Source organism: Struthio camelus, chromosome 12 (genome assembly GCF_040807025.1).
Source record: "Struthio camelus isolate bStrCam1 chromosome 12, bStrCam1.hap1, whole genome shotgun sequence".
Lineage (NCBI taxonomy): Eukaryota > Metazoa > Chordata > Aves > Struthioniformes > Struthionidae > Struthio > Struthio camelus.
Window position 1 is genome coordinate 5,096,651 of NC_090953.1, and position 27,318 is coordinate 5,123,968.

Consider the following 27,318-nt stretch of genomic DNA (forward strand, 5'->3'; position numbering starts at 1 on the left):
CAATCTTTAGTGCTGAACAACCTATGAAGCCTACATTTTTGGCCACATTTAAAGGCAGCTAGGCTTCAGCTTCAGGCCTTACATTACCATTTAGAATTCCTTTCTAATAACTGCACTGACTTATGGCTTAATACTAAAATATTGTAAGTCAGCAAATTAACATACAAGATTTATTACAAAAGTAAAACAGAACTGGCAGCTGCTGTAATCCCCTTAAAGTAATGTTAGTTCTGAATCAATCACAAAAAAAATTCAGTTGTATCATACAGGCACAGATTTATGAGAAATTTTAAAAGGAAAAAATATGCAAAACATTTGAATTAACTCATACCTACCCACTGCAACCAATGACTTTATTATACAGATAAGATGGAAGCCCTTTCAGATGAATGTTGTTATCCACATAAACATATTGCAGCTCCCGAGAACGACCTAAATCTGGGTTTAGAAAACAAGAAAAAAGTAAGGGGGAGAAGGGATGACATAATGACAATTTTAAGCAAAATAATTCTCTTTAATTAAAAAAAACTAATCAGGCTTAGTGTAAGCAAAGCTAAATTAGTACTTCTCAGCTGTAAAATTTGAGCCAATTATTTTATTACGGATAAATTGAAAAACTGCTGAGAAAATAGCATTTATATATATTAAAAAAAAAACTTTTCAATAGTTCTGAAAATCTCATTATGAATTTTCACATTGACAAACTCTAAAGTCAGTTTGGAGAAGCAAAATGACAATTCATTTCATAGCTACTGTGCATACTTTAAGAACAAAAGGCCAAATCTGCTTTCAGTAACTGGCCTAGCGTCACTGTAATCATAGCTTCACTATCTGTAAAGTAGGAAAGAAATAAACAAGGATGCTTGCTTCTTTTTCCCAAAAAGAAAAACTTTTTTGAATACATTAGTCATAACTAAATGCAGCTAGTGCTCATTCAGGAACAAGTCTGTGTGTTGTGTTAAATTACAGAACTCAAGAAAATTTCTGAACATTAAACAACAGAAGTTACGGCTACAAGTAAACAATCAATACATCTGAAGCCCCTCACATATTTCTATTAGATTATTCATAACTGACTGACAAAAGAAGGCAGTACAGCATGTTTAAGCTCTAGCCTCATGGACTAGAAATATATTAACATATCTCCAGATATGAACATATAGTTATGGCGAGATTTTATTTTGTTTAGAAAATTAAGTAGAGAAACAGAGCGAAGTTGAAAGGGAAGATTTAGGTGTCTGCGAAGAATTCTTGGAAGCAAAAGTTTTGCTCGTCAGTAACATCTGCTCACTGGTAAGAGAGTCTTCTATCAAAGGGAGTGAAAGACATGCTAATGTGAGGCATTTAAAGACAGATCAGACAATAAACTAAAAAACCCGGCAGGCCACTGCACCTGTAGCTTCTTGGTCATTCCAGATATTAGAGCAGAGAAAGACATACGCATTAATACAAAGCACAAACCAAGCAACATTGTTTGAAAGCCTCTCCACTTGCGAGGGGATAGCTGCAACCCAGATGAAATGCATGACAAAAAAAACGCCTATATGTCTCGGTCTTAACTTTTTATACTCTTAAGGAGCCTGCTACAGAAACTAAACAAGACAAACAAGAGTTTGGCTGAATCAGGCGCGCTGAAAGCTTAGCATAACATTGACCAGTTCTGACTTCCCGTCTTCACCAACTGTCAGTTACCCTGACTGGCATAAAAACAAAGGTCACCGCAGAGAGATTAACATAGCTTCTGTCCCTTTCGTAACCACAGCTATTATACTAAGAACAGAAAAAAAATTAATTAAAACATTTTCCGTGCTATCTCTCTTTAGATACTCCATTTGGAATGATGAACTGTCTGCAATCCCTTGTCATTCCCTACTATGACAATAGGTAATACAATCCTTTCTCTACCATTGAATAGTTCTCCTTGCACACAGAGCTCTGGACGCAATTTAACACGGATGAATCAAACAGCTTTTTAAGTGATCTCTCCAAACATTTGCCCGTCTTACAATATATTGAATGCCTTCAGCTCTCACCCACTTGAACAGCAGCTGCAAGCATCGGAAACCTTGGAAGATCATGCTGAGGAACTTCAAAGGGTGCCACATTATCAAATCTTTTGTATGAAGAACAAGTGATGATACCAACAGAAAACCTAATAGGCTCCTTTTTTGGAGGGAAAATGTTAACATAAAACTTGAGAGTTGTTTTTTCTTTTAATACAGGGCCTTACTCTACAACAATCTATGCAAGTTTTTTCCTAGGCTTCAGGGACAATATCTGGCCTTTATTCAAATTAGAGTCACCAGACATCAGGGGACACCTTCAACCAGCATAGGCTTCTTTGACACTGTCCTAAAGACATTCTAGTTCAAAGCGCTATACGATGCATACATCAACTGTTCTGCCCCAAGATGCGAGTACAAATATCTCCACTGCCTGACCGACACTGCTGTGAGGTGCTACTGTGCGCGGTTAAGAGCTAACACCTCAAAAAAAAAAAAGATTTATTGGCTCAGTATATTGCCTGGCTGAAAACAGATTATTGAAGTTCTGGGATATTTTTAGATGAAACAAAAACATTGTTATCCTACAATGAATAAAAATATGGTAATACTGGGACACTGTAAAATATTGTAATACTGGGACACTAAAATATTGTAACACTGGAAAAGAATCAGCCAATAAAATTTAAAGCACACAGCGGGTGCATGGCACATCTAAAGCTGAAAGAACACTGCCTCATGCTGCAGAAACTAATTATACTAATAAGAGCTGAAAACTACGGGTTGCTGGGTAGCTTGAATGTGCTACTGTTTAACTTATTAATTTAGAGAATGGCAGAAAATTTTTTAAAAGGGCTCATTTGTTCATTTCTACACAGATGTATATAAATGGGCTGGAAATCAAGCAAGTCAAAAAAAAAAAAAAAAAGCTGTTCTTTTCCTAGGCATTTTTGTTGGGGGGAGGGGAAGGAGGCCGTCTTTTTTTTTCTTCCCCCTCCCCTTTATGCATCTCATCCCTTTGCTCTGTCTTTATCTTATGCTATGTTTAGATTGTAAGTTCTTAGTTGAAGACTGCATTTCCTAGGTAATTAAAGCAAATTTTTGGATGTTAGACAAAATATCTCAGTAGGAAAAATTCAATTCCCAACGCCAAATAGCCTGTAACTATAAATGTTCCTTTGATACAGTTTCTTTGCATTAAGTAACCAAGCATCTCCCAGGCCCCAAAAGATTTTTTCAAGTTTCAAACACTATTCATAAAGCTTAGTTAAATTTAAATAAATCACCACTTAAAAAGCTCTTTGTATCCCATCTCCATTAATTTTTGTCTTATATCAATCAACAAATATTGTTAAAACTTCTCTAAAAAACACACTTAACAACTTTGTGAAATGAGGACACTGCCCATCTATGAAAAGGCTAAAGCTACAAAGAAGGTTTTCATGTAGCTTTTGCCAGCAGTGTGCTGTGTCTAAAACATTTCCACTTTCTCTCTTCCAGGCTCCCAGATCAAAGACCTTTCTCCTAGAAATGACCATGAGTCCTGAACAAACCCCAATTCTACTTTTTTTTTTCTTTCTTTCCCCTTAAAAAAAACCAAAAAACAAAAAACCTCAGGGCCCTGGCATATGCATTCCACATGGCTGAAGATGGAACAAAAGCTCTTGTGTGTCTGCACTGATGCTCTTTTAACCATATTGGGAGGGCAAGGATACAAAAGCAGCATATACTGAGGTAGAATAAGACCTTTGTTTACTGCGCACTGATAATTACTAGACCCATTTTCTAAACAAAAAGTGCATATAAACCCTCAGTAAAGTAATATAGCACTGAATATCTGCTGTCATAACATCCCCTGTACTGCCAGTACACGTCAAAATTTATGGCCTATTTTAATTATATTTGTTCTCTCTCTCTCTTTTTTTCTTTTTTTTTAAAACATAAATCATTTTTATTCTAGCAATGTCAACAGATTCAAATTTCTACTTGCAATGGAATTTTTTGTCAGGCATTGAAGCCTTCGTTAATGGTAAAATTTTAAAGTTAAATTTCTATCAAAGGGTAATTTTTAATATAATATAAATAGGTAGATACAAAATAATCAGTAGTTCCATCTGTCATTCAAGAAGAGAGTTCTCAAGACCACTTATCAGAGCAGCATGAAAGCCACATCCTCCACGCCGACAAGTGAAAAAAAATGCACAGGGTTGGCCAGGATGCCATTTCCAGTTTGAGTCACACATATAGTTTGAGTATTTTTAGAAATTTATTAGGAAGGTCCAAAGACTCAAATCCACGCGCTTCTATTTCTTTGAATATAAACTGGAATATATGACAGCTAAAAAATAATCACTTATGTGAAATACTGCTATATCCAAGAATTAAGTATATACTGCAGAATGAATGACTAATTCATTATCGTTTACCCATCTGCTTGTTTATATGTCAGTTTTGAAAATCAGAGAGTGGTACGAGGTATTTATGTTGTATTTTACAAATATGATTCCTGTTGTTACACTATTTTTCTTAAGATGCACGTGTTCTCAAACTTAAGAAAGGTAAATATTATCATTTAAAATAAAAAACATACAGGATAAAACTACATAGTATATATCCAGCAGCGCAGTGAAAGTGCAGGGCTACTGCTGGAATGTATCTTATACCTATCAATCTATGGAAAATGCAGATTTCCATTAGGCAAACAAAGCTTCTAGAGGCAGCTACTAGGGCCATGCTTAGATGAGGAAGAATGGATTCTGTGGCGCAATGGATGTTAATCACCACATGGAAAACAAGAAAAAAGTCACACTTTGAAAAGCCAGTATGTTAGCCAATATGCTTAAAATATGACTATTCCTTCTAACATGGACATGTCTAATAAAAACGAAAAAACACATTTGGTCGGGTGATAAATAAGATGCCCGCCTTCCTACTCCACTCCCTAATTTCAAAAACTTGTTGACAATTCTTGCTTGATTACCACTTGTAAACGTTTCTACAATGTCTGTTTCCCAGTTATTTAACCTCCTTACTCACGGTCATTAACCGTGAAAGTGAAGTTGGATGTAGGAGTATACACAAAATAACATTAGCCAACATGGGCAGCTAGCAGAAATAATGCTACAATTGTGCCTCAGCTTCAGTAATGCTCCATGCAGTGCCATATACCAAGGAAAATGTGTCCTCACATGGCAGAAGACAGATTTAATCTTTTTGTTTTTCAGTGCACTAACCCTCTCTTCTACTTTATTTCATCACATCTTGACCATTCTGAAGCCGCCTGATTCTTCAGAAGGAAGGATTAAACATTTACATTTATTCTGTGCCGCTTTTCCTCTGAACTCTAGGATTTATGATTCAGTTTCATAACCACAGATAGCAAATTATCTCCAAATGTTCACCAGTGAGTCACTACTAAGAACTACTGAACAAGGTCAATTGATAGCCTTTGATGTTTCCCGTTATTTTAAAGTCCCTTTTGAATGTTTTGAATTTTGAGTCTAAAAATAAAGAAAAAAAGAAGGTGTGTCATTTTATTAGAGATTTATTTCCTCCTTTTGAACTTAAAATACTTCAGCAGATCTGTGGCTGATCCCGGCCATAGCTCACTCACAGATAAGCTACTAGCGTAAAAATAGAGAAAACTTCTGTATTTGAACTTCTGTTCAAATCTTTTAATATTTTACATCTTATCATATGGAACAGCATCTTATTCTTGCAAAATTAAAAATACTCAGAAATTTTCAACTTCCCTTGCTCGTGAAATGGAGTTAAGAATATCTACCAAAGTAGGGGTTAGTTACTTTGCTCGTTTTAGAGAATACTGTGGCATCTGGATGATGCATCCTGGGACTCATTTTCTCATTTATATAATGACATATGTTGGGACATAACCAAACACTCCCTCTAGAGGGGCTATTCGCAGTTAGAGGCACTTGTCTATCAACTTCTTTAAAGAGTAAATCACTAGTACTACAAAAATTACATTGTATACAATGTAATTACCTCATTTTTAGTCACGCTAATTTTTATCTTTTTTTCAACGTGGTTAGCGTAACTTCTGCCGCACCTAATTAACCAAATTCTGATTGTGTTCTAGAAAAACTATTAACAGATATTCGATGGTCAAGACATATCTGCATACGTGTCCATATTTCTGCAGAGATCACTCCTTGACAGTCTGCTAAAAGTAAAAAATATTAAACACGTGCAAAATGACTTGCTTTTCACAGGCAGAATACACAGTCTACACTTATTAACATGGCACCTACTCCCCAGCAGAAGACCCCACACACTGACTGCACCTCCTGTCCGTGAAGGCCTCCTTCTACAGTTCCAAGCTTATAAAGGGTTAAGGGAAAGGCAGATGAACTCTTTGCTGGGCTACTGCTGTGAAAGTTTTGATGGATGACTATACACAGCACGAACGAAAATTTAGCTAGATTATGCAGTGCTGACATTCCTCATGATGTAACATAATTTCTGTGGAGTTACTGGTTTCCATGGCAAGTTAAAAAACTCTAGCTGAAGAATCTTTGTTAAATCATCACATCTAGCAAACAAACAGATCATTACCCAAAGTCATGGAACTCAGATTACATAGTACTATATTTAAACAGGACATCAGTTAAACTTTCTTTTCTTCAGTTAGCTAAAAATAAAGCAACTTTGATAGCTGACCTCTTACTTTAAAACAGACATGAAACCTCAACATTTTTCACTTCTCTTTCATCATTTATTATCTTATTTTCTAACAATGTGATCACTGTGACAACTCTACACACAGAGCCTGAAGGGACCAGCATAGATGAAAACCACCTGTGGCATGTGGCAGGTTTTTTTTTTTTTTTTTTTTGAAAGGAAAGTTTGTTTTCTCATCTCTTCTCTGACCCCCCCAGTCCGAAGAAGGCTGTGACTCACCAAGCGGCAAGAAGGCGAGGCGATTTCCGGCCATGGACAGCTCATTGAGGCTTGGCAGCTGGCACAGATGGCGGGGAACGCACCACAGGTGATTGCGGTCTGCAGTCAAGTACTGCAGCGAGAGACACATATGCAGCCTTTCAGGTAAAGTTATCAACCGATTGGTCGAAATGTCCAGTGTTTGCAGCTCCCTCAGGTCTCCGACCTCTACAATCCAAACATTAGGCATGGAGATATATTAATATAATTAGGTTCATAAAGCCACAAAAAAGACCTCAACAAATCAAAAACGAAAGTCAGCAGCTAGCTGCTGCTCTCAAGGTACTACCCTATCAATCTGTGTTCCAAACTGATACGAATATTCCCCAATATCTTCACTTTTCAAATCTTTTGGTTGGGGAGCAGTTATTTTTTAGGCAATATGTCTAAATACGACATCTCTCAAGACAGCGCATTCCTGAACTGTGTCTATCATTACTAACAAAAACATCAAGCAATTTCCCGGGCCAAAATCAGAACGAGCAAAAATGAATGCTTAAAAATAAAAGACATCTTTAGCTTACTGTTAGCAAGGGTGTTTTACATGACCCCAAATTCATGCAAATTCAAACTAACTAAAAAAAACAAAAACAAAAACTAATGCTGATATCCACCTTACTTAAGATTCTCTTGCAATTAGACTTACAGATACGTGCATATCATTTTCTGCTTAGTGACAGTCTTTCACCAAGCATGCTTAGGAACAACTGCTCCCTACAATTCAAAAGGGCTAGCCTGAATTAGAACAGAGATTCATTTTAATAATCTGTAAATTATTATGTGAAGTTATGTTATTTTAGGAGGACATTACAGTAAGTCATAACCTACAGTTGCAATAATTAGAGCTTCTAGAAATTTTCTTTCTTAACACTTTAAGAATCTGGTTAATTTTTGCAATTGTAAGAGCTCTGTAGAAATCTATTTTGTGCTTTAAACAGTATCATATGCCTTTTTCTGCAGATAACAAACCAAGTTCTTCAAAGTCTGCAAGACCTGATCAAGTAAGCCTCCTCACTTGTGTTAATGAAGTGATTTCCTTTGTCTGGCCTTTGGGACCAGGCTCTGCTTCTCCAAAGACCGATTGACAAATATATTGAGAAGCCTTATGGATTATCTCGTTTGTTTATTCATTCTTTTACAGTAAATCTATAAATTGGATAATTCTATAAATTATTCCTCTGAATATGAGGAAAGCTTTAAACGGTTTTGCTTTGTTTTTAAATACATTACAGCAATGTAACCAACTCATCAAGTGTTCAGTCCTATCAATTCTCATGGCAATTCTCAGCATTTTGCAGACCAAATTTACTTTGCCTTAACCAAATGAAACCAGCTCTTGCATCTGATAGCTGCTAAAGAAGATTCTCCAAAACCGTCTACACTGAAAACAGGAGACACTTATCAAGCAAATAATTCTAAAACACATAATCTACAGTTCTCTCACCCAGATTTTTTTTTTTTTAAATATATAAATAGGGCAACTCTACTTCAGTTAAACCGAAATAAGACCTGTTGTGCCCTTAAGCTCTTTCTGCAGCAGGAGCTAGAAAATTCACTATTGCCTGAGCTCTGATAGCACCTTGCATGATCACTGCATCCTACGACGTATAAAAAGAGCTAGGTTAATTTCAAGCTGTCTTATAGACAGTGGGAAGAAGAAAGATGACAAATTGGAAGTTGACATTGGGAAAAAATGTTTCCGTAAATGTTACTGAGAACACGAAAGGGAAGTTATAATTCAATATTGAAGATTTTTGCAAAAGTAATAATCAAGAAAAGGTTCATGTGTGCATTAACAAGGAATTCCTGCCCACTGCAAGCAATCCCAGCATGAACGACAATAAAGAATCAACATAGTACATGTGTCCTTTTATAAAACAATCCTGACAGTAGCAGCTGCTACACAGAGATGATCACATTCTTCAAACTTTCGACAGTTTTGATGTTAACAGCAGTCATGAGCTTTATTAAAAAATGTTTTACTACAAGATTGAAAATGAACTGCAAAAGAAAAATAATCACCATTAAATAGCAGAAGACCACTGTGCAAAATAACTACCGTAGAGCAGTCTCACTTTAAAGAGTTTTATATTCATCACAAACAAAACCATATGCTTTAAAACAGTGACAGGAAGATAGCCACCTACATTCAGCCAAACCACTGACCACATGCAGTCAACAATAGGGCTAGCTATTTTCATGCACTAACCTTTTTCTCTGCCACTAAAAACAGTTTTCTAATTCAGTATAGGTCCAAAATCCCATAAATGTTATGGTTGGCAAAGCTGGCAGAGTTTCAAAGGCATTGCTAGAATGATATGTTTCAAATCTAAGAGGAAATAAAAGTATTCTCGCTTTATCCTTCATCCAAAAAACACATACTTGTCCAAAACTTCATCCTCTCTACCTTAATCTCCAATGCATACCAGATGTAAACATCGACTTTCAGTGTAGAGTACCATATGTTACAAAAATACCCACTAACCCATGATGAAGTCAAAAAGCAAACCAAACCACTTAAAGTGCCATTAGATTAAAGCTGTAACCCCCCCAGACTCCCCACCAGAGTTGAAAGCTCATTTTGAAGAACATGCTCAGACATACTTCAATGACACTAAATTGGTTTCAATCTCATTAAAGCAAAGGAAAACAATAAAGAATAAAATAAAATTTAAACAGTCTATTAATAAGTTTTTCAAGCTGTTATTGACTAAATACTATTATCCATACTTTTCTAATCTTGCAGCATAAATACTGAAGGACACCATGCCTAACAAACGGTGAAACATTTACAAATCTCTCTCTTGCTATCACCTAATCACCAAGACACTTGCGAGAGGTGGGCTTTGGAAATTTTAGACAGGCACAGAAAAGAAAATAGCTATTCCCAACTAAAAAGATTTGACAGAGAAGAGACTTTTATTCAGCGATTTTAAACTCAAATAACTCTGCAACAAGAGAAAGACAAGCATTATACATCACCACTAAACCACACTCAGGAATTCCAATTACATTTAAATGACATTCATAAATGTGTAATTTAAAATTCATATTAGCTTCAGTATTTTAAGATTAACACTATCAAAATCAACACAGCAGTGCTCAGCAGTGCGCTGAGAGCCCAGTTTTGACATCAGAAGCTAGAGCAAATCCTTGGTAGCTTTGCTAAAACTCATCAAATCTGGGGCCATTCTGTGGAAGCACACAGAGTCCAAACTTTAAGATACTGTGCTGATTTTTGGACCACAGTGTTTCAGCTATGTTCATCTGCTTCCACATGTATTTGGGCAATTACATAGCTTGACCATATGGTACCAATGTGCTCATGGGGCAGTACACCTGAAGTCTCTGACAGACTGTAAATTCACGTACTGCCTTACCTCACAGAAACGTATACCCAGGCTTACACTCAGAGTCCCACCTACAGGCTTTGAAATTCGATTTCAATGACACAGCCATACATACATACGAGTATTTAAGATAGTATTCTAAAACTGCCAGCACTCAGAGCAATTAATTCACCTTTTCCATCCTTGCTAATATGAAGAGTAAACACAAGATTCAGAAGTGATTCCTGTGGCTCCCAAAAGCAGTCCTTGCATTTGTTGCAGTAACTTTCCAAACCACTTGGAGAAAGGGACAAGTAACTATCATGTTATGTGTGTATATTTTCAACAGAAAAAACACCAAATATGTATGTCTCTCAACACAGAAAGAGAAGAAACATCGGCACATTGTTACCAAAAAAAAAAGAAAAGAAAAGAAAAGGAGTGAATCCTTAAAACAGTTTTAGGAAATTTCCTAAATTATTGACCTTCTAACAAAACAAAACTGACTGTATTCATATAAACACCATCCAGCAAAAGAAAGAAATATGGTTCAGATGGCTTAAACACTAGGTTTTAAAATTAATTCCTATGGTTTTATTTGCAGGAAAAACACCATCTGGAAGCAACCAGACTATACAACATACAATAATTGCCAAAGGCAATTCAAACTTCCTTAACCTTCTGGGGGTATAGGCCTCACCAGCTGCATAACAGAAAAATAACTAACAGTTTCCCTTAAATTTTAAGAACAATTCCACCTTTCCCTGATGGGCCATAACCCCAGATTTCATCCAAAGATATATGAAACACATACCCAATTGCATGTGAGTGTATGGAAGGCATGGATTTACTTTACTATCTGAGTATTTCAATCCAAATAAAGAAAAAATGGGACAGGAAAGGGCAACAGACCTACCTGCATGAGTATGCACCTCAAAACAGGATATTAAGAGAAAGCAGAGAACCTATAAGGAATGGAAAAAGGGACTGATCAGCAAGGAGAGCTGTCACTCAGAGGTCAGACTGTAGAAATGAAATGAAAATTGCAAGGAGAAACTGCTATGAAAATGGGCACTCTCAAAGAAAATTAAAAACAAGTAAAAGCTTTCTAAATAAGAAAGAGAGAGCAAAAATGAAGAACTGCTGTCAGCAAGGGGTAGAAATTAGGAGAATAGACCAAATATTAAATTAGCTTTTTGCATCAGTTTTTCCTGCAAGAATAATGCTGTGTATGAGGACAGAGACAGAATACCTCACGGGAACAAGGATAAAGAACGTGAAAATTACCACATCTGTTACTAAAATGAAATGAGGCTGCTTAAGAAATTTCTGCCCCAGTATACTGAGAAAAATGGGTTATATATCAAAACTGCAAGCTCAGTAATGAGGACTCTCAATGAGTAAGACATTTCTGGGATAGTAGCCTAGGGCTGGAGAACGAATGTATAACCTGTGTTCAGAAAAGCCCTGTAAACATGAACTTGGTGCTCTTCAGTATCTCGTAAGAGGTGTTCTGTGGGAAAAGAGTAATTAAGAGTAACCAACAACTGGAACATAAATAGGAAGTGGAATAGAAATGCAACAGGGATCTTTCCAAGTGAAAATCATGTTATACTAGCTTATCTTTCTTCGATGAAATTACATTTCTTGGTTAACGGTAACACATTAAGTATAGCATCTAGTACTGCATACACTGAAAAGCAAGTTATTGAGATGGAGAAAACATTACCAGTGGTGTTCCTCAAGGGCCTGCTTTGTTTAGAATTTCCACTATCCACTTTGGTAGAAAAACCAGGTTTTGGTTTGTTGATGACACAAACATTTAAAGTACTGCTAATACAGTAAAGAATCAAATCATTATACAGGAAGAGACACAAGAACTTAAGTGACAGAAATGGAATGAAAAATAACAAGGAAAAAATTGCAAAGTCATGAACTCTGGGACTGATGAGAATTGCTATGAGTCAGGCCTCTGCTATTAACTTGAAACAATGGAGGAGGAGAGTGACTGGGTATACTGGTTCACCATATAAGGGTAATGAGCCACCAGTGAGAATGACTAATGCAAATTCTAGATATAACCAGTATTTTAGTAGGAGAAAGAAAGTATGTGAATATACCTTTGCACAAGGCACAGCGTGACTTCATTTGAAATGTAGGTGTTCAGAAACACAGGCAGTGTTAAAAACATTTTTTTTTAAACTGATGTATAGAATGCTTACTCCAGCGATTACAGAGATGGAGAGCTTACATAGCCTTAACTACAGCACTCTGCTGACTTGTGCAGGTGGGGCTACTAGAGGAAGAAACCTGTTGCAGACACCTGTAGAGTTTATCCCAATGATATGATCAAGAATAACCCTAATGCTACAACCCAAACCACTGAATCAGCTGTGAAATCTGGGGACGTTCCTCATGAAAAGTGGCTGAAACCACAGAGGCTTACTATCTTCTGCAGCCTGGGAAACAGTCATAGTCTTCCTATTATCATACAACCATTCCCATCTAACATCCTGCTGCCATAGGATTCCGATTTACAGGTTACCCTCCCTTCTGTCGGCCAGCCTCTCTACAACTCTCGCAGCAGATTGTAGTTTCAAGGCTGCAGGGCTTCTGTATTACAAGTCTTTACCATATACCACTGAGGGATTGTTTTCTGGCTTGTGGTCCTGAGATGCACGTACTCTGATGAGTCCTAAAGAGAGTTGAGATCTGTGCTGGCTGGCTATGACTGCAAGGCACTGGACTTGGTGCACCAAGTGACCCCTCTAATTTTCTGGGATCTAAACAGAAAACGGACGGATGATTCAGAAAAGAAATAGAAGATGGTAAGAAATGCTACTATATTTCACCTTTGAAATATTATTTTAATCACTTTCCATGAACCTGAGTACAAGATGCATCTTCTTATTAGACCTGTAAAATCATACAACAGTAAGCAACAAGTCTGAAGTCTTTCATACATACAAAACTTACTACCTGTCCTATTTGAAAAAAATGTAAGCCTCTATACATGCCTGCAAAATCTAAACGTGTTACTACTATCAATTTAAAACTGTATTGGCCAGGAAGTGTAAGTACAAGTTAAAATAACTAAGAGCTCGAGGAGAGAAAAAAAAATCTCTTTTAGATTAGCTCTGGAATGACTCAGGAGGACTTAAATAGCTTACAAGATGGTTGAAATAAGTTAAATTGCCTATTATATTTTACATTACATTTACTGTCCTACCACACAGCTCACACTTTATGGCTTATAAAAATTATGTTTTCTAGGACAAATTGGCACTTGTGACAGAGCTGTGCCATCTTCAAACAAAGAAGTTTGACCACAAGTGAAACTGGCATCATTAGATTTAAGGACAGAAAAAGAAGGAAGGCAAAAAGGATCACACTTAAATTTTGTCACTGCTATATGCAGAACTTCCACTATATTGCTAATAAAAGAGTTTAAAGGGTTCTGTTTCTCATGCATAATAGACCTGAAGATGAACTTTGCTGTATTTTTCCTGTGCAGCCTAACAATTGCTCTATATTTTACGAAAAAAAGACGATGGACTGGAAGACAGGTTGGGATACTGCAGAAACTGTTTCACAGATAACCTGGGTTTAAACAAGGTTGAACATGACCCAAAAAATTGCACCAAAAAAAAATCTGTGGAAAAAACCTCTACCACAACTGATCAAACTTGATCACTTTTAAGTAATGCTTATGCTTCCATTTCCCAGAAACATCCTGGCTGGAAAGAACAGTGAAAAAGCTTTTCTGGCTCAGGATTGCCTTTCTGAATGAACATAAGCCACATAAGTAATACCTCAAAGACGTTCTCAAAGCTCAGGTTCACCTACTTCAGCTATAAACTATGTTAAGACATCTCTAAAAACTTTTAAGAAACAGAAGAATCCCTAAAAGTGAAAAATACACACTTCTACTGAATTTACCCCAATAGACTCTCTTTCTCAGCTTTGCTAACTGTCACGCACAAATTGGGGACCAAACCTTATTTATTTTGTACCATCATCCATGAGCAAAGGTGGGAAAAGTGGCTTTCTACAGTCCGGTCTTGGGAAATAGTATTTCAGCAAAGTGACTGAAAATAGACTTCAGCATGAGGGTTTCATTAAGTTCCAGTAACGCAAACTCTTCTAAGAGTCAGTGGTTCCCCATCTTGTTCACAGTTAAACTTCAACTGACAAAACTGGCAGCCTTCTATATTTCACCTGTCCAGCTCTCTGTGGTCTCCTCCTCATCAGTACCGAAGCAACTAATTTTTTTCTTCCCCAGACAGATAACACAGATCCATAGAGGTTATTAGCTTGTGTTCTACATCTCCCCTCGATGCATTTGCATCACACCTGTTAAGCCTACACTTCTTTTGTGAACCCCTGCCAGAAATCACCCACACAAGTGAATTACTTCTCCAGTGATGACAAGTCTTTTGAGGCAATAAACAATCCAAACAGACATACTTTTGGAATTGAGCACAATGCCAACAGAAGAAGCTACAACAGTTAAATGTATGTATCCACTTACGTTCTTTACGACAGATGCCTCCCTAAGCCCCTTTATATAAGGTGTTAATTTTTTAAAATGTCAACCTCCAATTCCAAAAAAAAGTCTGTTTCCTAATGCTTGCACTTGTGCTTTCACAAGCAAGTAGGAATTCCATTTGCTTTCATAATTTGATGGTCTCAATGAGAAGAGTTAGAATAAATCAGATAATAGCAATACCAGAAATTAACACACGTAAAAAAAGTGGAAAAGGTTGGTGACAAAGGTTGAAAACAATAAGTAAGCAGCAACCCAAAACATCAGAAAGACTGGAAAAAACAAACAGTTGTTTATGGACAAAGGTAACTCAAGGCCATGAAACTTTTTTTTTTAGACGAGAGTCTATCCTTTAATTTTGCTCTAGTTTACTCTGCCTAGTACACTATAACCCCAAAGCAAGGTACTACTGCTATACAAGAGAAGTGAAATGAATATCTTAACAGATCATACTACAGTTTTACTAAAATGATGCCCCCAGTTTTGGAAAGAGGGGTCAATATGAAATATGAAGAGATAGAGTGGTATTTTGTCAAGTATGTTGCATGAAAAATTCTGCTCGCCCCTTACAAAAAAAAAAAAAGTCTATTGTTTAGGAAGCGATGTATTTTCAGTGCTGACTTTGCTTTGAGGAACAGCTGTTTTCCTGTTTGGAGCGTTCCTGGGTGGTACAAACATAAGCAAGCGTGATACGAATGAAGCATGAGAGGTATTATGTTTCTCTTGTTTTGTTTCTGTCTTACCATCTTTACTGGTGCATTTCATTTACAATTCACTTTGCATTAATGTCAATACCTGAACTATGCTAAAAGTCTTCCAGAAAAATTTAGCGCATGAAATAAAAGAGCTGATTTGAAATCAAGAGGCTGGCCAGCTAGAGATGACTGCTTCAGTGCCCTGTTACGATGAAGCAAGTACAAAAAAAAAAACCCGTGATCACCAAAAACTGCAGCAAACAAAACATGCATCCTAAGGAGAGATTAAGGATAGTCCAGGAAGCCAGAGCGACAGGGCCAAACCAGGCCATAAATTCTGGGACAGCTTTTTCTTTTCTTATTCTTGAAAGGAAAATCTTCAGATCAGCACAACACACTGGCCTCTCTCCTAACCTGTTACTACTTTAGCGTCAAAATAATCCAAGCAAAGACCTATCTGTTGTGCCTGCTGCTATTAACTGTTTCCAGCCAACTGGGAACAGATGCATTTTTATTCCTTTTCTTAAGGCTTTCCCCACCCCAAAGTAACTAGATGCGTAACAAAAGGCAACAGGTCCAGGGTAGATTTTCATCTTTCAACAGAAAAGTATTATGCTATATCAAGCTAAATTATGCCCACTCAAGTTTCTACGGGGAGACACCAAAGAAACCTCTTCCCTGAAGGCAAAGACTGTCTCCATAAGAAAAAACAGGAAACATTCCCATTGTAACAGGGGTGCAGCTTTCTGAAGTGAAAACTATGGTTGCACGTGCCGCCTTCTGGCGGCAGCAGCAGCTCATAGAGCTTCCGCTGCTCCTCCTCACCTCCCCAGCTCAGCTGTGCTAAGCAACCTCTGTGAGGCCACCCAGCAGACCAGATAATTCAGAGTCAGAAGGGCAGGCAGGAGCTGCTACAGTGATGTGGCTACTGAGAAAATGGTATGCAAGACCAACTATTAACAGTTTCTGATCAAGACTGTCACCAAAGATGACGACATCCGAGTTCAGACAGTGTGTCAGAGAATAGCAACATCCTGGTTTTCAAAATGCTGAGAGCAACTCTTATTTCAATCAGTGGGAGATGCTGTTGCTTTCAAAACGACACAAAGAGACAAGCAAGGCTTGCAGTCTTTCTCAGAACAACCCCTCACAGAGTCGTCGGCGTTTTACTCCTTTAGCTACACAAATAAGTAGTCTTAGTCCATAAAGCGCTCGTGCATTAAACAATTTCCAACCGGAGTATACTTGCTTTTGTTCTGTATCAAAGCTTTCCATAAGGAAAGATAATATAAAGAGCCATGTTTAACTTAGCATTGTCCAAGACTGTGTCAAATACCACTGCAGGAAAATTAAGTTAACTGAAATACAGGTATCAAACTCTGCACGTGTGACAAAGTTAATCTCATGAAACACCTCCAGTTCTACACATTTTCTTTAAAGGCTTTTTCCATTTAAATTTAGTGTCACTAAATGATGCATTTTATTTTGCCTCAATTCATTTAATAGACTAGTTGAATAACAACAAGGATGTCAATAACAAGCAATATTTAATTTAACTCTCTCACAATAATACATTGAAAGATACAAGAAAATTACTTTGGCCAGCAAGATCAGAATGGAAACCAATACATTCTGAAATTCTTCTATTGCACAAAACTAATATTTGCGTTTGTTCATTCCAAAGACCAAATAATCTTGTTCTCCAACCTTCCCTAAGTATCCATGTCCTATTAGTAAATTCAATTTGTTTAATGCACACATAAAATCAACTACCCGTTAATACAGCTCATCATCATACGTAACTTACAGAGAGCTTGGGGAAAGAAAAAAGGAACCAAAGAGACAGAAGTATATTCATAGATAACTTTATTTATAAAGACTTAAAGAGTTTAAGGAGGGGGGAGAAAACCAACTTTGATATTCGATTTTTTGGAAATACAACACTTAAAAATTATAAAAATTAAAGTTCAAGAGCTAATTTTTCCAAATATAATAGGTCTAGATGGGAAAGCACTGTATTTTATCTGGTCAGCCTATCTCATCACAAATGCCAATTTTTTATTTTTTATTTTTTAAACAAAAGAGTATCTCAAAATATTTCAGTTTAGCAATGGGTTTTGCATGAAATATGAGTAGCAAGTGATTTTAACAGTTTAACAGTTAACAGGTAATTTTCTTAGAAAAACTCAATAGCCGAATAGGTTCTACACACTAACAACTACCGAGTTTTGTGAATAAGAAGGTTTGCAGCCATGTGTTGTCATAGTAAATGCACACTTTTCTAAGTTTTACCAACCTCATTATGCTGGTGAAGGATATAATGAAGGGCAGTTTTTCCACCTTTTTTTTTTTTTTCCCCTAAACAATGTTGCTAAAGGCAGCAACCACGGGCATATCCCTCATGAAAAGCTGCTTTGCTTGGATGGCTGGCTTTATCTTGGTTTAGGACCCTCTTGGAATAAGTCAGGGCAGCAAAACAGAGTTTGACAGTGTAGCATAATGAAATCAGTAAGGCATTTCTACTGTAAACCTGGAATTTGCAGTTACTATTACAATTTCCTTTTTTCACACAGTTACAAACTGTTGAAAAACCTCAGAGAAAAAACCCCACAGTTTACTATCTGTTCAAAGCTGAAGTTCTTTGAAAGTCTGACTAAACTCTATTGAACAGATTGTCTGTATTAAAGTCTTCATACTTTAGAGTGCTTCATACAGAAGCACACACACATTTCTATATGAAACACATCTTTCTCAGTAGATATCTCAATGCCAGAGCTTCAGTCACAGTCCTGTCAACATATATCTTTCTTCACTCATGCGAACAGCTATTGGCAAGTGTTTATGAGATGGACCCTGACCGTCTTACGATCCCCTTTAAGAAGTTCCGTTTTGCTTTTGGATAACAGTTCTAAGAGAAAGACTTTTCCAAGTATTTTAAAGAGCATCTGTTATGAAGTTTCAGAAGTGAGCTTCATATATATCACACATGTGCTTGAACCAAACAATCAATAAAAAGTCAGAGCTTTACTAACAGAATCATCAGCAGAAGTATTTAATGCTGACAGATGAGTTACAAACCAACTTTTTCTAAAACTCTTGTTTAGAAAGCTAGTCTAATATTAGGCATTACCTGATCACTCAGTTCAGTTTAATTTCTCAGAATATGTTAACCCTCAACAATAAATAATTTTTGCAAGAACAGACACTCCAAAGGAAGAGACGTACTAGAAGTCCCATACCCTTCCTCTGTCACAGAGCAAAGGCAGGCTAACGCATGCATTGCGCGAGAAGGAGAATCTGCCTCGTTACAGCCCCTAGGTATGTTGCTCAGAATATGACTGTTACCAGCCATAACATGGAAAAACCCTCATATCAAATTCCAAAAAAGAGGGTTTTCTGTGCTCTCAATAGGGGATTAAACACACTGTGGAAAAAAGTTTCAAAAAGGAAGGGAATTACATTTATTTTTGAAAAAATAAAGTTAATAGTTTTAGTAAATTACATTATTCTCACACACAAAAAGCTTACATCAAAAAAAGGAGTTGAAAAAAATCCTGAAGGTTTCTTTTTGGTTTAGAATGAATAAAAGTACAAAACCAAAACACCTCCCCCACACAACATCTTAACATAGATCCAGCCATTCTGTCATGATAAACTCAATGGTGACTACATTCATTTTCAACAGCACTGAAGACAATTGTACAGGAAGTCAGCCAGACAACCAACCAGTTATCATACCTTATTAGTTCGGAATATTATCAGAGATGCCACCAAAAAAATCAGGGGGCTAAAGAGGTGAGAAGGGGGCATTTGCCCGAGCTACCAACGGAGGAACGAGCTGTAGAGTCTTACGGCCCACACAAGTATTATGTGCAATTAAAGCAACTGGGAACGTTAGTTTTGAGAGTTTATACGGACTTTCAAATACGTTTGCATAAATAAATAATACCTCCAAGCACTCAGAACAAGACTACAGCACAGGATTACATTCCCACACAATTAAATTCCTGGTAGTCTGCTTTTCTACATCTCAGATTCAACTCCACAGGCGTAAAACTGACCAAGAACAACTGAAGAGCCCCCACTTCTCCCTCCCATCCTCTGCTACACAGTCAGTAAATTCACACAAAACAAAACAACACTAATGGAATAATTACAGAATTCAAACACACTATTGGCCACTTCCAAAGTTATTTTCTTCTGCAGTATATAACTGCGTCACGAGTCCTCTCAAATGCAATTTTTCAAATAATCAAAACATAAAACAAAGACAAACTCTATTTGACCTTCATTATTTAGGTCTGTGTGCCAAGTCTAATCAGTTCTCACAAGCACATTCCACTTCTTAAAACAGACTGTGTAGAAATACATTTTTCAAACTGAAAGGAACAGAATGCATTGTTTTGATGCTACAGCCTGAAGCCCTTATCTGAGTTTTATCGAAGTATACTCTAACACTGATCAAAGCAGCAACGACAACTAAATGTTCTTTAAAGTTACATATTGCTGCATAAACTTCCCACTTTTGTCTTGTGGCCTCCAGCCACCCTCAGCATGTCATTGGGAGCATAATCAAAGGTCAAGAGACTTGCAGTAGCCCTAAGTGGCAGCTGTAGCGATGGCAGGACTGGAGAGTAGACGAGGGCAGATTAATTCCATCAGGGTTGTGTTTTCATATATCCCAGAAAAATCGTGCTGTCATTTCTCCTGTCAGCTGTTAAAGCCATTCATTTGAATGGCTACAGTGTGCATTAATGTATGAACTATTTGTATGTAGTAGTAGTAGTAGCATTTCCACATTGTCCTATTACCAATTTCATTATGGTCCAAAGACCTCTTCTCACTCTGGTTTTGGGTTAAATGTTTCATTTTAAATTCCTTCCCATTTGATATTTTGTACATGCTGTGGGTGACTAGCAGACATTTTGTAAGCTAAATTTAGAGGTTTCTCAGACATGCGAATCAGATACAGATAAAACAAACATGGATGTGAATATAAAATCAAATATATATATTAATTTCATTTATTTTAACAGTTTATTGAGAAATCTCAGATTGCTTAATGTTCTTCTAGTAAACTCAATTTCATGTTTAATGAAATGTGTTGCAATCAGTAGTACTGAAGACTTATCTATAAAAAGGTGTAAGAACATACAACGTAACTTCACCACACTTCTACAGTTCTTTGTAAGACTTTGGACATCTCCAAAAACTTTTCAGCTCCAGATCAATGTTTGCCACGATTCCTTAAAGGACTCTCAATAGCTTCAAAATTCCTGCCCCCCTTTCCTCCCCCCCCCAACAGGAGGAAAACCCTGGAGAAACAAGGCTTATAGTGACTTAAGGGATCAAGGACTGCAGGACAGAAGCATGAGCCAGGATTCAAGAGGCAGTTCCAAATCTCTTAACAAGAGAGGAGCCAGTTACTAGCTTGTTCAGAGCTGCAGAATAATCTGCCTAATTAACTTAAATTTTACCAGAAATTCTGCAGCACAACCACCTTCTTGAAACAAGACTTCACACTCAAGTGTGTGTGTATTTTATAAAGTTCGCATTATGGTGAAGACTTTGCATTTTTCAAGCCAATCTTGGAAAACGCACAAGGAGTCAGGCAGAATGTTACGACAAAAGAAGAACCACTAGAGAATAACCAGGAAACCGAAAAAAGACAGAGCACAGGAGCCAATTTGAAGACCAGATGAACCTAGCAGGTGGGGTTTTGGGCACCCAGAAGTTGCTAAGATGTCAGATTAAAATACTCAGGTTAGAACAAAATTTATAACATGGAGATCTATTAAATCCGCTCCCATACTCTCAGGAATGCAGAAATCTTCCAAGTACCTCAACATTAAAAGAAGCACTCAGACTGCTTCATCTTGGCACAATTCCCTTATCTCTTACCTAAAAAGCCCTATGGGGGACAGCTGCCGGGGGAAAGCCCATGGCCCAGGGCTCAGAAAACATACATGTTCCTGCAAAGATGTTGATTTTCTCAAATGGAGGACTGCAAAGCTTCTGCTCAACAGGCTTGAGAGCACCACTGGTAATAATTAGGTTGGCTCTTCTCTTCCCCCGTCCCGATTTCACCTACACCTACTAACTCCTTCCCAGAGGGGTAAAAGATGATAAACCACGTGATATTTCTTTAGTCTGTAGGTTTTTGCCTTAGAAGGATTTTAGCCTTCATGTTATCGACATGAAACCATACTGTAGTTTCAGTTTGTCCCTGATGACTTTTCCAGACACGTAAAGACCACCACAGCTGTTTTACCATCTATGTTTTATAAAATTGGAGGTACCTGAAAATGAGATGCACTGAGCCATATCACACTCTTTTTAACCAAAAAAAAGCGCTTGTTACAATAGCTTAGTTTCCAAATATTTTTTCAGTGATTCAGCTCAATTAGAATAGCAAATTTTAAGACAGAATTTGCTAGTCCAATAAGCCTAAAACACAAAGCAATATTTTAATACACAGAATTTAAATTTTACAATGAAAGACATTGATGGCGCCTTCCAATGTTTCCTGTTAGTTTTCCAATTAATGAATTGCAACACATATATACTTAACATATGCATTTTTGAGAACTTGCTGAGCAACATCATAACGAGGAATACCACAGGCCATTATTGAAAGGGAGATTTGGTTCTTTTTTCCCCGTCTTAACATCATTTCTGTTACTTTCACTAGAAATATTTCAATTCCAGTATGCCCAATACAAACCTATCTCAAAGAGGCATTGGAACTGAACATTAGAACATTTTAAGCTTAACAAAATATAGGTCTAGAATTTTTTCAAACTGTGTGTTCAGTACTACTATTTTTGCTACCACCATCCAGTGACATTATGAACCTATCGTGGTGTACTAAAAAATGTTGTATGACACTAACAAAGAGGCTTTCAAAAGCCCCTCAACAAGCAGGAAGTGGCACAGAACTATGGAAAGAAAATAACCATAAAAAGGGGCAAGCAGACAAATACAGAATAGTGAGCAGCTCTGTATACAGAGATGACTCACTCTGACACACTGTACAGGTCAGAATATACAGGAGGGTGAAAAAAAAAAAAAAAACAGTTTTAATGAAAGTTTCCAGGAATTTACTGCAATTCTTTTTTATTCTGTCTTCATTTTCCTCCCCATAAATTTAAAGTACTCAAAAGTAGTAGTTGTCCTCCTGAGAATTTAACCCAAACCAAATCTTTGAGCAATGCAGACTTTGTTACAAAATTTCATACTCCCGATATCCCTTAATTAAATAGCTACCACTGTGTTTGGACATTCATGAAAGCTGATCTGTAAGGAATACCACTTGTACAAAATACTACCCAGTGCTGCGGTCACCTCTATTTAGGTCACAAACGCCAAATACCGCCAGTAACCATGCACATTGCCATTTTGTTCCTAACTCTTCAGAGATGATTCTCTTCTATGATTTCCTAGAGGAATTTTTTCTCATAAAAAATTTAATTCTTACAGGCTGTCAGGACAGGGCTCTGTAGCAATTTATACAAGATCAAAACACGCAAAAGTCTTTTTCTCCTAGAAATCCAAAGAATATCTTAAACATACTATCAGACATTTTTATGGCACTTCTAAGTTCAGATGGCATAATTACTGAAGCCTTAGTAATTCTGATGGGAAAAAAATTACAGTAATAGGCAAGCGTGGGATCAATTTAGGTAAAGAAATAAATTTGCCATTGTTGAACCTAAGCATTTACTTTCTAATAAACAGCCTTGGTATTACAGTTTTTTTCCTAAGCAGCTTCTATATCTTCCAGTTGAAGCAGTAAATAAAGAGACCATGAAGAGTCATGTCTGCAAAACACTAGACTAATTTAAATCATTATTGTGTTATTAGCAGAGTAAGAGATTTTCAAGTACACCAAAAACAGGCATATCAGCCATCAGGCTAGTGATTTTACTGCTTTAAATATTTTAGAAACGTAAATCCAATTTCCACGTGAATGAAAAGACCTTTAAAATAACGTAGTGTTGCCCTTAAACACACAGTTTTGAATTAATGGTCACTCATTAGAGCTGCTGTAAATATCAGACAACTGGACATTCATTTCTAGCATTTACAAAGCTTTGGGAGTAACAGAGTTCTGCATCTATGACACAGCCACATAAACTTATACTTTTTCCAGTCAAAGAAAGAAATTAGAACTGGTATCTCGTAAGTGTGCTTCTCTGACAACTGTCAAAAAGAATCTTAGAAAGAGCTAACAAACCTTAGTAAGCTGACTTTCAGATTTACATAGTAACCTGAATCTGGCAATGAATTATTCATTAGAACATGTATTTTACAGATCTTTGTTAAGAAAACACAAGCTTTTTTTAATATTAGACATCAACCTGCTTCAATAAAAACAATATAGTATGACCATAATTAAAACAGATTTTTATTTAGGAGTCCATGCTCCTTTAAATAGTTACAGACTTACAAAACGCAAAGCTCATGTAACTTAATCTGTGTTTTCCTCAAACCCCCACAAGTCCATTTACTTAAAAACACCACACTCCTGGATTGGTGCCTGGCGTACCAAACCTGTCCCGTCGTGCATATTTTTATACATGTTACTAAATTAGGAAAGCAGAGTGGACTAAGGTTATGCCAACTCTGAAAAAAGAAAAGGGTCTGCATCAGTTTGTGCATTAGCTTTTAAAGTCACAATCACTGTAAAAATATTTTTCAATTTTAATATTAAAGCATCAAAGGAATCTACCCTAATCAGCGACAATAATAAAAGAAAGAAGGGAAATATAGGAGGAAAAAAAATTCAATTTATTTCCTCCTCATTTTAGGGGTTCTAAATCAAAACATGAAAAACAAATTAAAAAACATTAGGACTGCATATGTTAATACCAACGTCTAAATAAGAATAGAATTGTTGGCATGCTGTACCCTTGAACAGTGGAAATCTACTGAAAAAGGAGTTAGGGAAGGGCATATAAACACAACTTCTTAATTAAGATTTACTGAAATACCTTATATTGAGCTCTATTCAGAATTACTAAGTCGGGTATTCAAGAAGCCTTTACCAGTGAAACCCTGGTATGAATAGTAAATACATATATTGTACTTTATGGCAACTTTAAAAAAAAGAGAGAATAAATATGCAGTTTTCAAGTCTCAAAGCCTCTCATGCCCCCAATTAGCAAACTGCTAAGCAAAACAGCCTTAGCAGTAATCAATTAACATTCCTAGGATTACTTTATAAATAGACAAAGCAGTGATCAACAGTTATAGTTTGATTTGTAATACTAGTAAGAATTGAACCCTTCTTGTCTGTTACCAGGGATGTTATCCATGCAAGATAAAAATTTTTCTTTTATATGTATTTATATATAAAAATTATATTTTTTGAAATTTGTCTTCATGAACTCTTTCAGCCTTCTGGAAATGCAAGCTGTTTCAGGAAAAAAAAAAAAAACAAAACACTCACTGATCTTACTACTATTAATTTCCTATTAACTGGGAGGATTATTAATAACAGAGAGATAATTATTAATTTCCTAATAACGGGTAGAAAGACTCAGTCCTCCCTAATATTAAACATGAACAACCTCAAAAAGGTGCGGTCTTAGCAAATGAAATGGGAACACCCAAGTTCTATTTTTGGCTAACACTGACTCCTGCTGTGGCCTGGAGCAAGTCACTTCTGTTAAAAAACACTTTTTTTCCAAATCTGTAAAATGAGGATAACACTCCCTTATCAGCATCACAGGATCTTTGTCAAACGCTTTGAAGATGAAGTTTTATAAGTCTACTGATGTATTTTAAAAAGCCTTAAACTGCCTTTATTTCTAAAAGAATTTGCCCTAAAATGGGAAGGGATTTTAACAGAAACAAAATGAAGAGTTAATCTAAGAACCCGCTATGCTATCAACCTCCCCAAGTACTATGGCAGCGTGCACTTTAAAAGCTCCAAAGGCAGATGAATAAGTTTTCCTTTGGTTTCAATCTAAACAAAGCAAAACAGCAATAAGTGGATGCAATATGCAGAAGTCTCAAGAGACAATACAGAAATGTCAATTTGAATTGGAAGCCACACATTTCCTTATATGGAAAAGAAAGGGCATCTGCTAAACCTGCATTTGAATACTGCAAAGAGATCTGCACCTCTCTTCAGCCACAGCAGCTGCTGGTACTCCCCAGTCACCTGCAATTTCAGTTTACAGATCAAAGAAATAGCATTATACAGGTAGTCAAATAATAACAAATTTCTACACATACATTTGCCCCCCTGATCAACGCACTCAACTCTTGGCTTTTAGATTTGCCCAACAACAAACACAAAGGAAAACTTGGACTAGCCCATATAAAGACAACCGCTGATAGATATTTTTCCCCTTCTTAAATGGGAGCTTTGCCAAAAGATGGGCTGGGATCATAAACTATACCCTATTCTTTGTTTAATTACTTCGCTTTTGCTCTTAACTTGGCAAAGCATTAGGCTTTTCATTTTAGTAAATCTATAATTAACTCCAACATGTGCTGAATAAACATAACCTCATTTTTAATTAAATCTTAGAACAAGATGCTACAACTTGCCATTCTAAGGAGAAGTATGTATATCAAGTAACACGCAACAAAGAGTCTAATCCTTGTCAAACACGAAACTTAAGTCCAACTCTGAGTATAACCCACCCTCTTTTCAAGTTGTCCAAATGTGCATTCACCAGCTTCAAGACCAAGATGTAACACTGAAGAACCACCAGTTTACATCAAAAGTTTTTGAGAATAAAGCCAAATCAGATCTAAATGGTGATACAGCAAAACTGAGAGATAAAAACTTGGATGCCCGAAGAATCATTTTTCCAGGACATTTCATTGGAATGCTTTTGCAATAGTTCTCATATAAAAAGAGAAAATAAATATAATTTATCTTAAGTATGAAAAGAGTTGAAATATCACATACATTATAAATACTAGAAAGTAAGTTCCTCAGGGTTTCTGATTAGTCATTTATAAGTTAGAAGATTCAGAAAATTTACTTGTGGCAAGACATTCAAACAGGACCAACTCTAAAACAATTCTGCATTAAAGTATGAGATATCAACATTCTGACTTAAAGTGAAATCTCTGCAAAAATAAAGGTAAACTACTATAGAAATGTTACATCAGCTTTCCTTACTATATACTGCAATTGTAAAATTTTTCAAAAAAAAAAAAAAAAAAGATCTCTGGTGTTACACATTTCCCAACAGCCCTCAAGAATTTAGAGGATTAAGTGGTACAGTTAAACAGCAGAAAGCTTCAGAGAAAGTGTACTTGATGTTCAAGAATTCCACGTACCAGTGCCAAACAAAAGAACCAATACATTGTTAAATACAGAAGCTACAAGATTTACGGCTTACAGATTTAAGAAGGAAAAAAAAAAAAAAAAGCTGTGCGTTTTAATGAAAAAGAGCTCAAGAGAATTTTACAAATATTAAACCTGATACAACATTTGTTTCTTTTCACTCATCCCCAACGCTTGGAAAGAGTTCCCTCATGAAGACACAGAGTTTTTCAATTAATGATTTTGATTGCAACAGAATGTAGACACTGATAACTTTCCATTAGGCAGAAGTCAGTTCACTTACTAACCTTATCCAAAATATATTTAAAACATGACTTCAAGATAATTTCACAAAGTATTTTCTTCCAGCCATTTTATACTGTCTCAATTTGCACATGCTTATTCTGAACGACTTTTTCCCATTGGTTCTCAACAGGTTTAGCTTAGTTATCTTTCAACACCTCACAACATTTTAAAGATGCGTAAAGGAAATCCT

The 27,318-nt window shown here is 36.5% G+C and overlaps 1 protein-coding gene across 2 annotated transcripts in view; it reads right to left on the reverse strand.

Annotated features, from left to right (window-relative positions):
* Nucleotides 1-27,318, reverse strand: part of LRRC28 (leucine rich repeat containing 28) — a 53,617-nt gene that overhangs the window by 12,155 nt on the left and 14,144 nt on the right. For both annotated transcript variants that reach the window (XM_068958209.1, XM_068958208.1), the window contains exons 6-7: nucleotides 6,924-7,130; nucleotides 336-438 (exon numbers count right to left, since the gene is read on the reverse strand). In XM_068958209.1, the coding sequence (XP_068814310.1) occupies nucleotides 336-438; nucleotides 6,924-7,130 (310 nt within the window). The remainder of the gene's footprint in view (nucleotides 1-335; nucleotides 439-6,923; nucleotides 7,131-27,318) is intronic.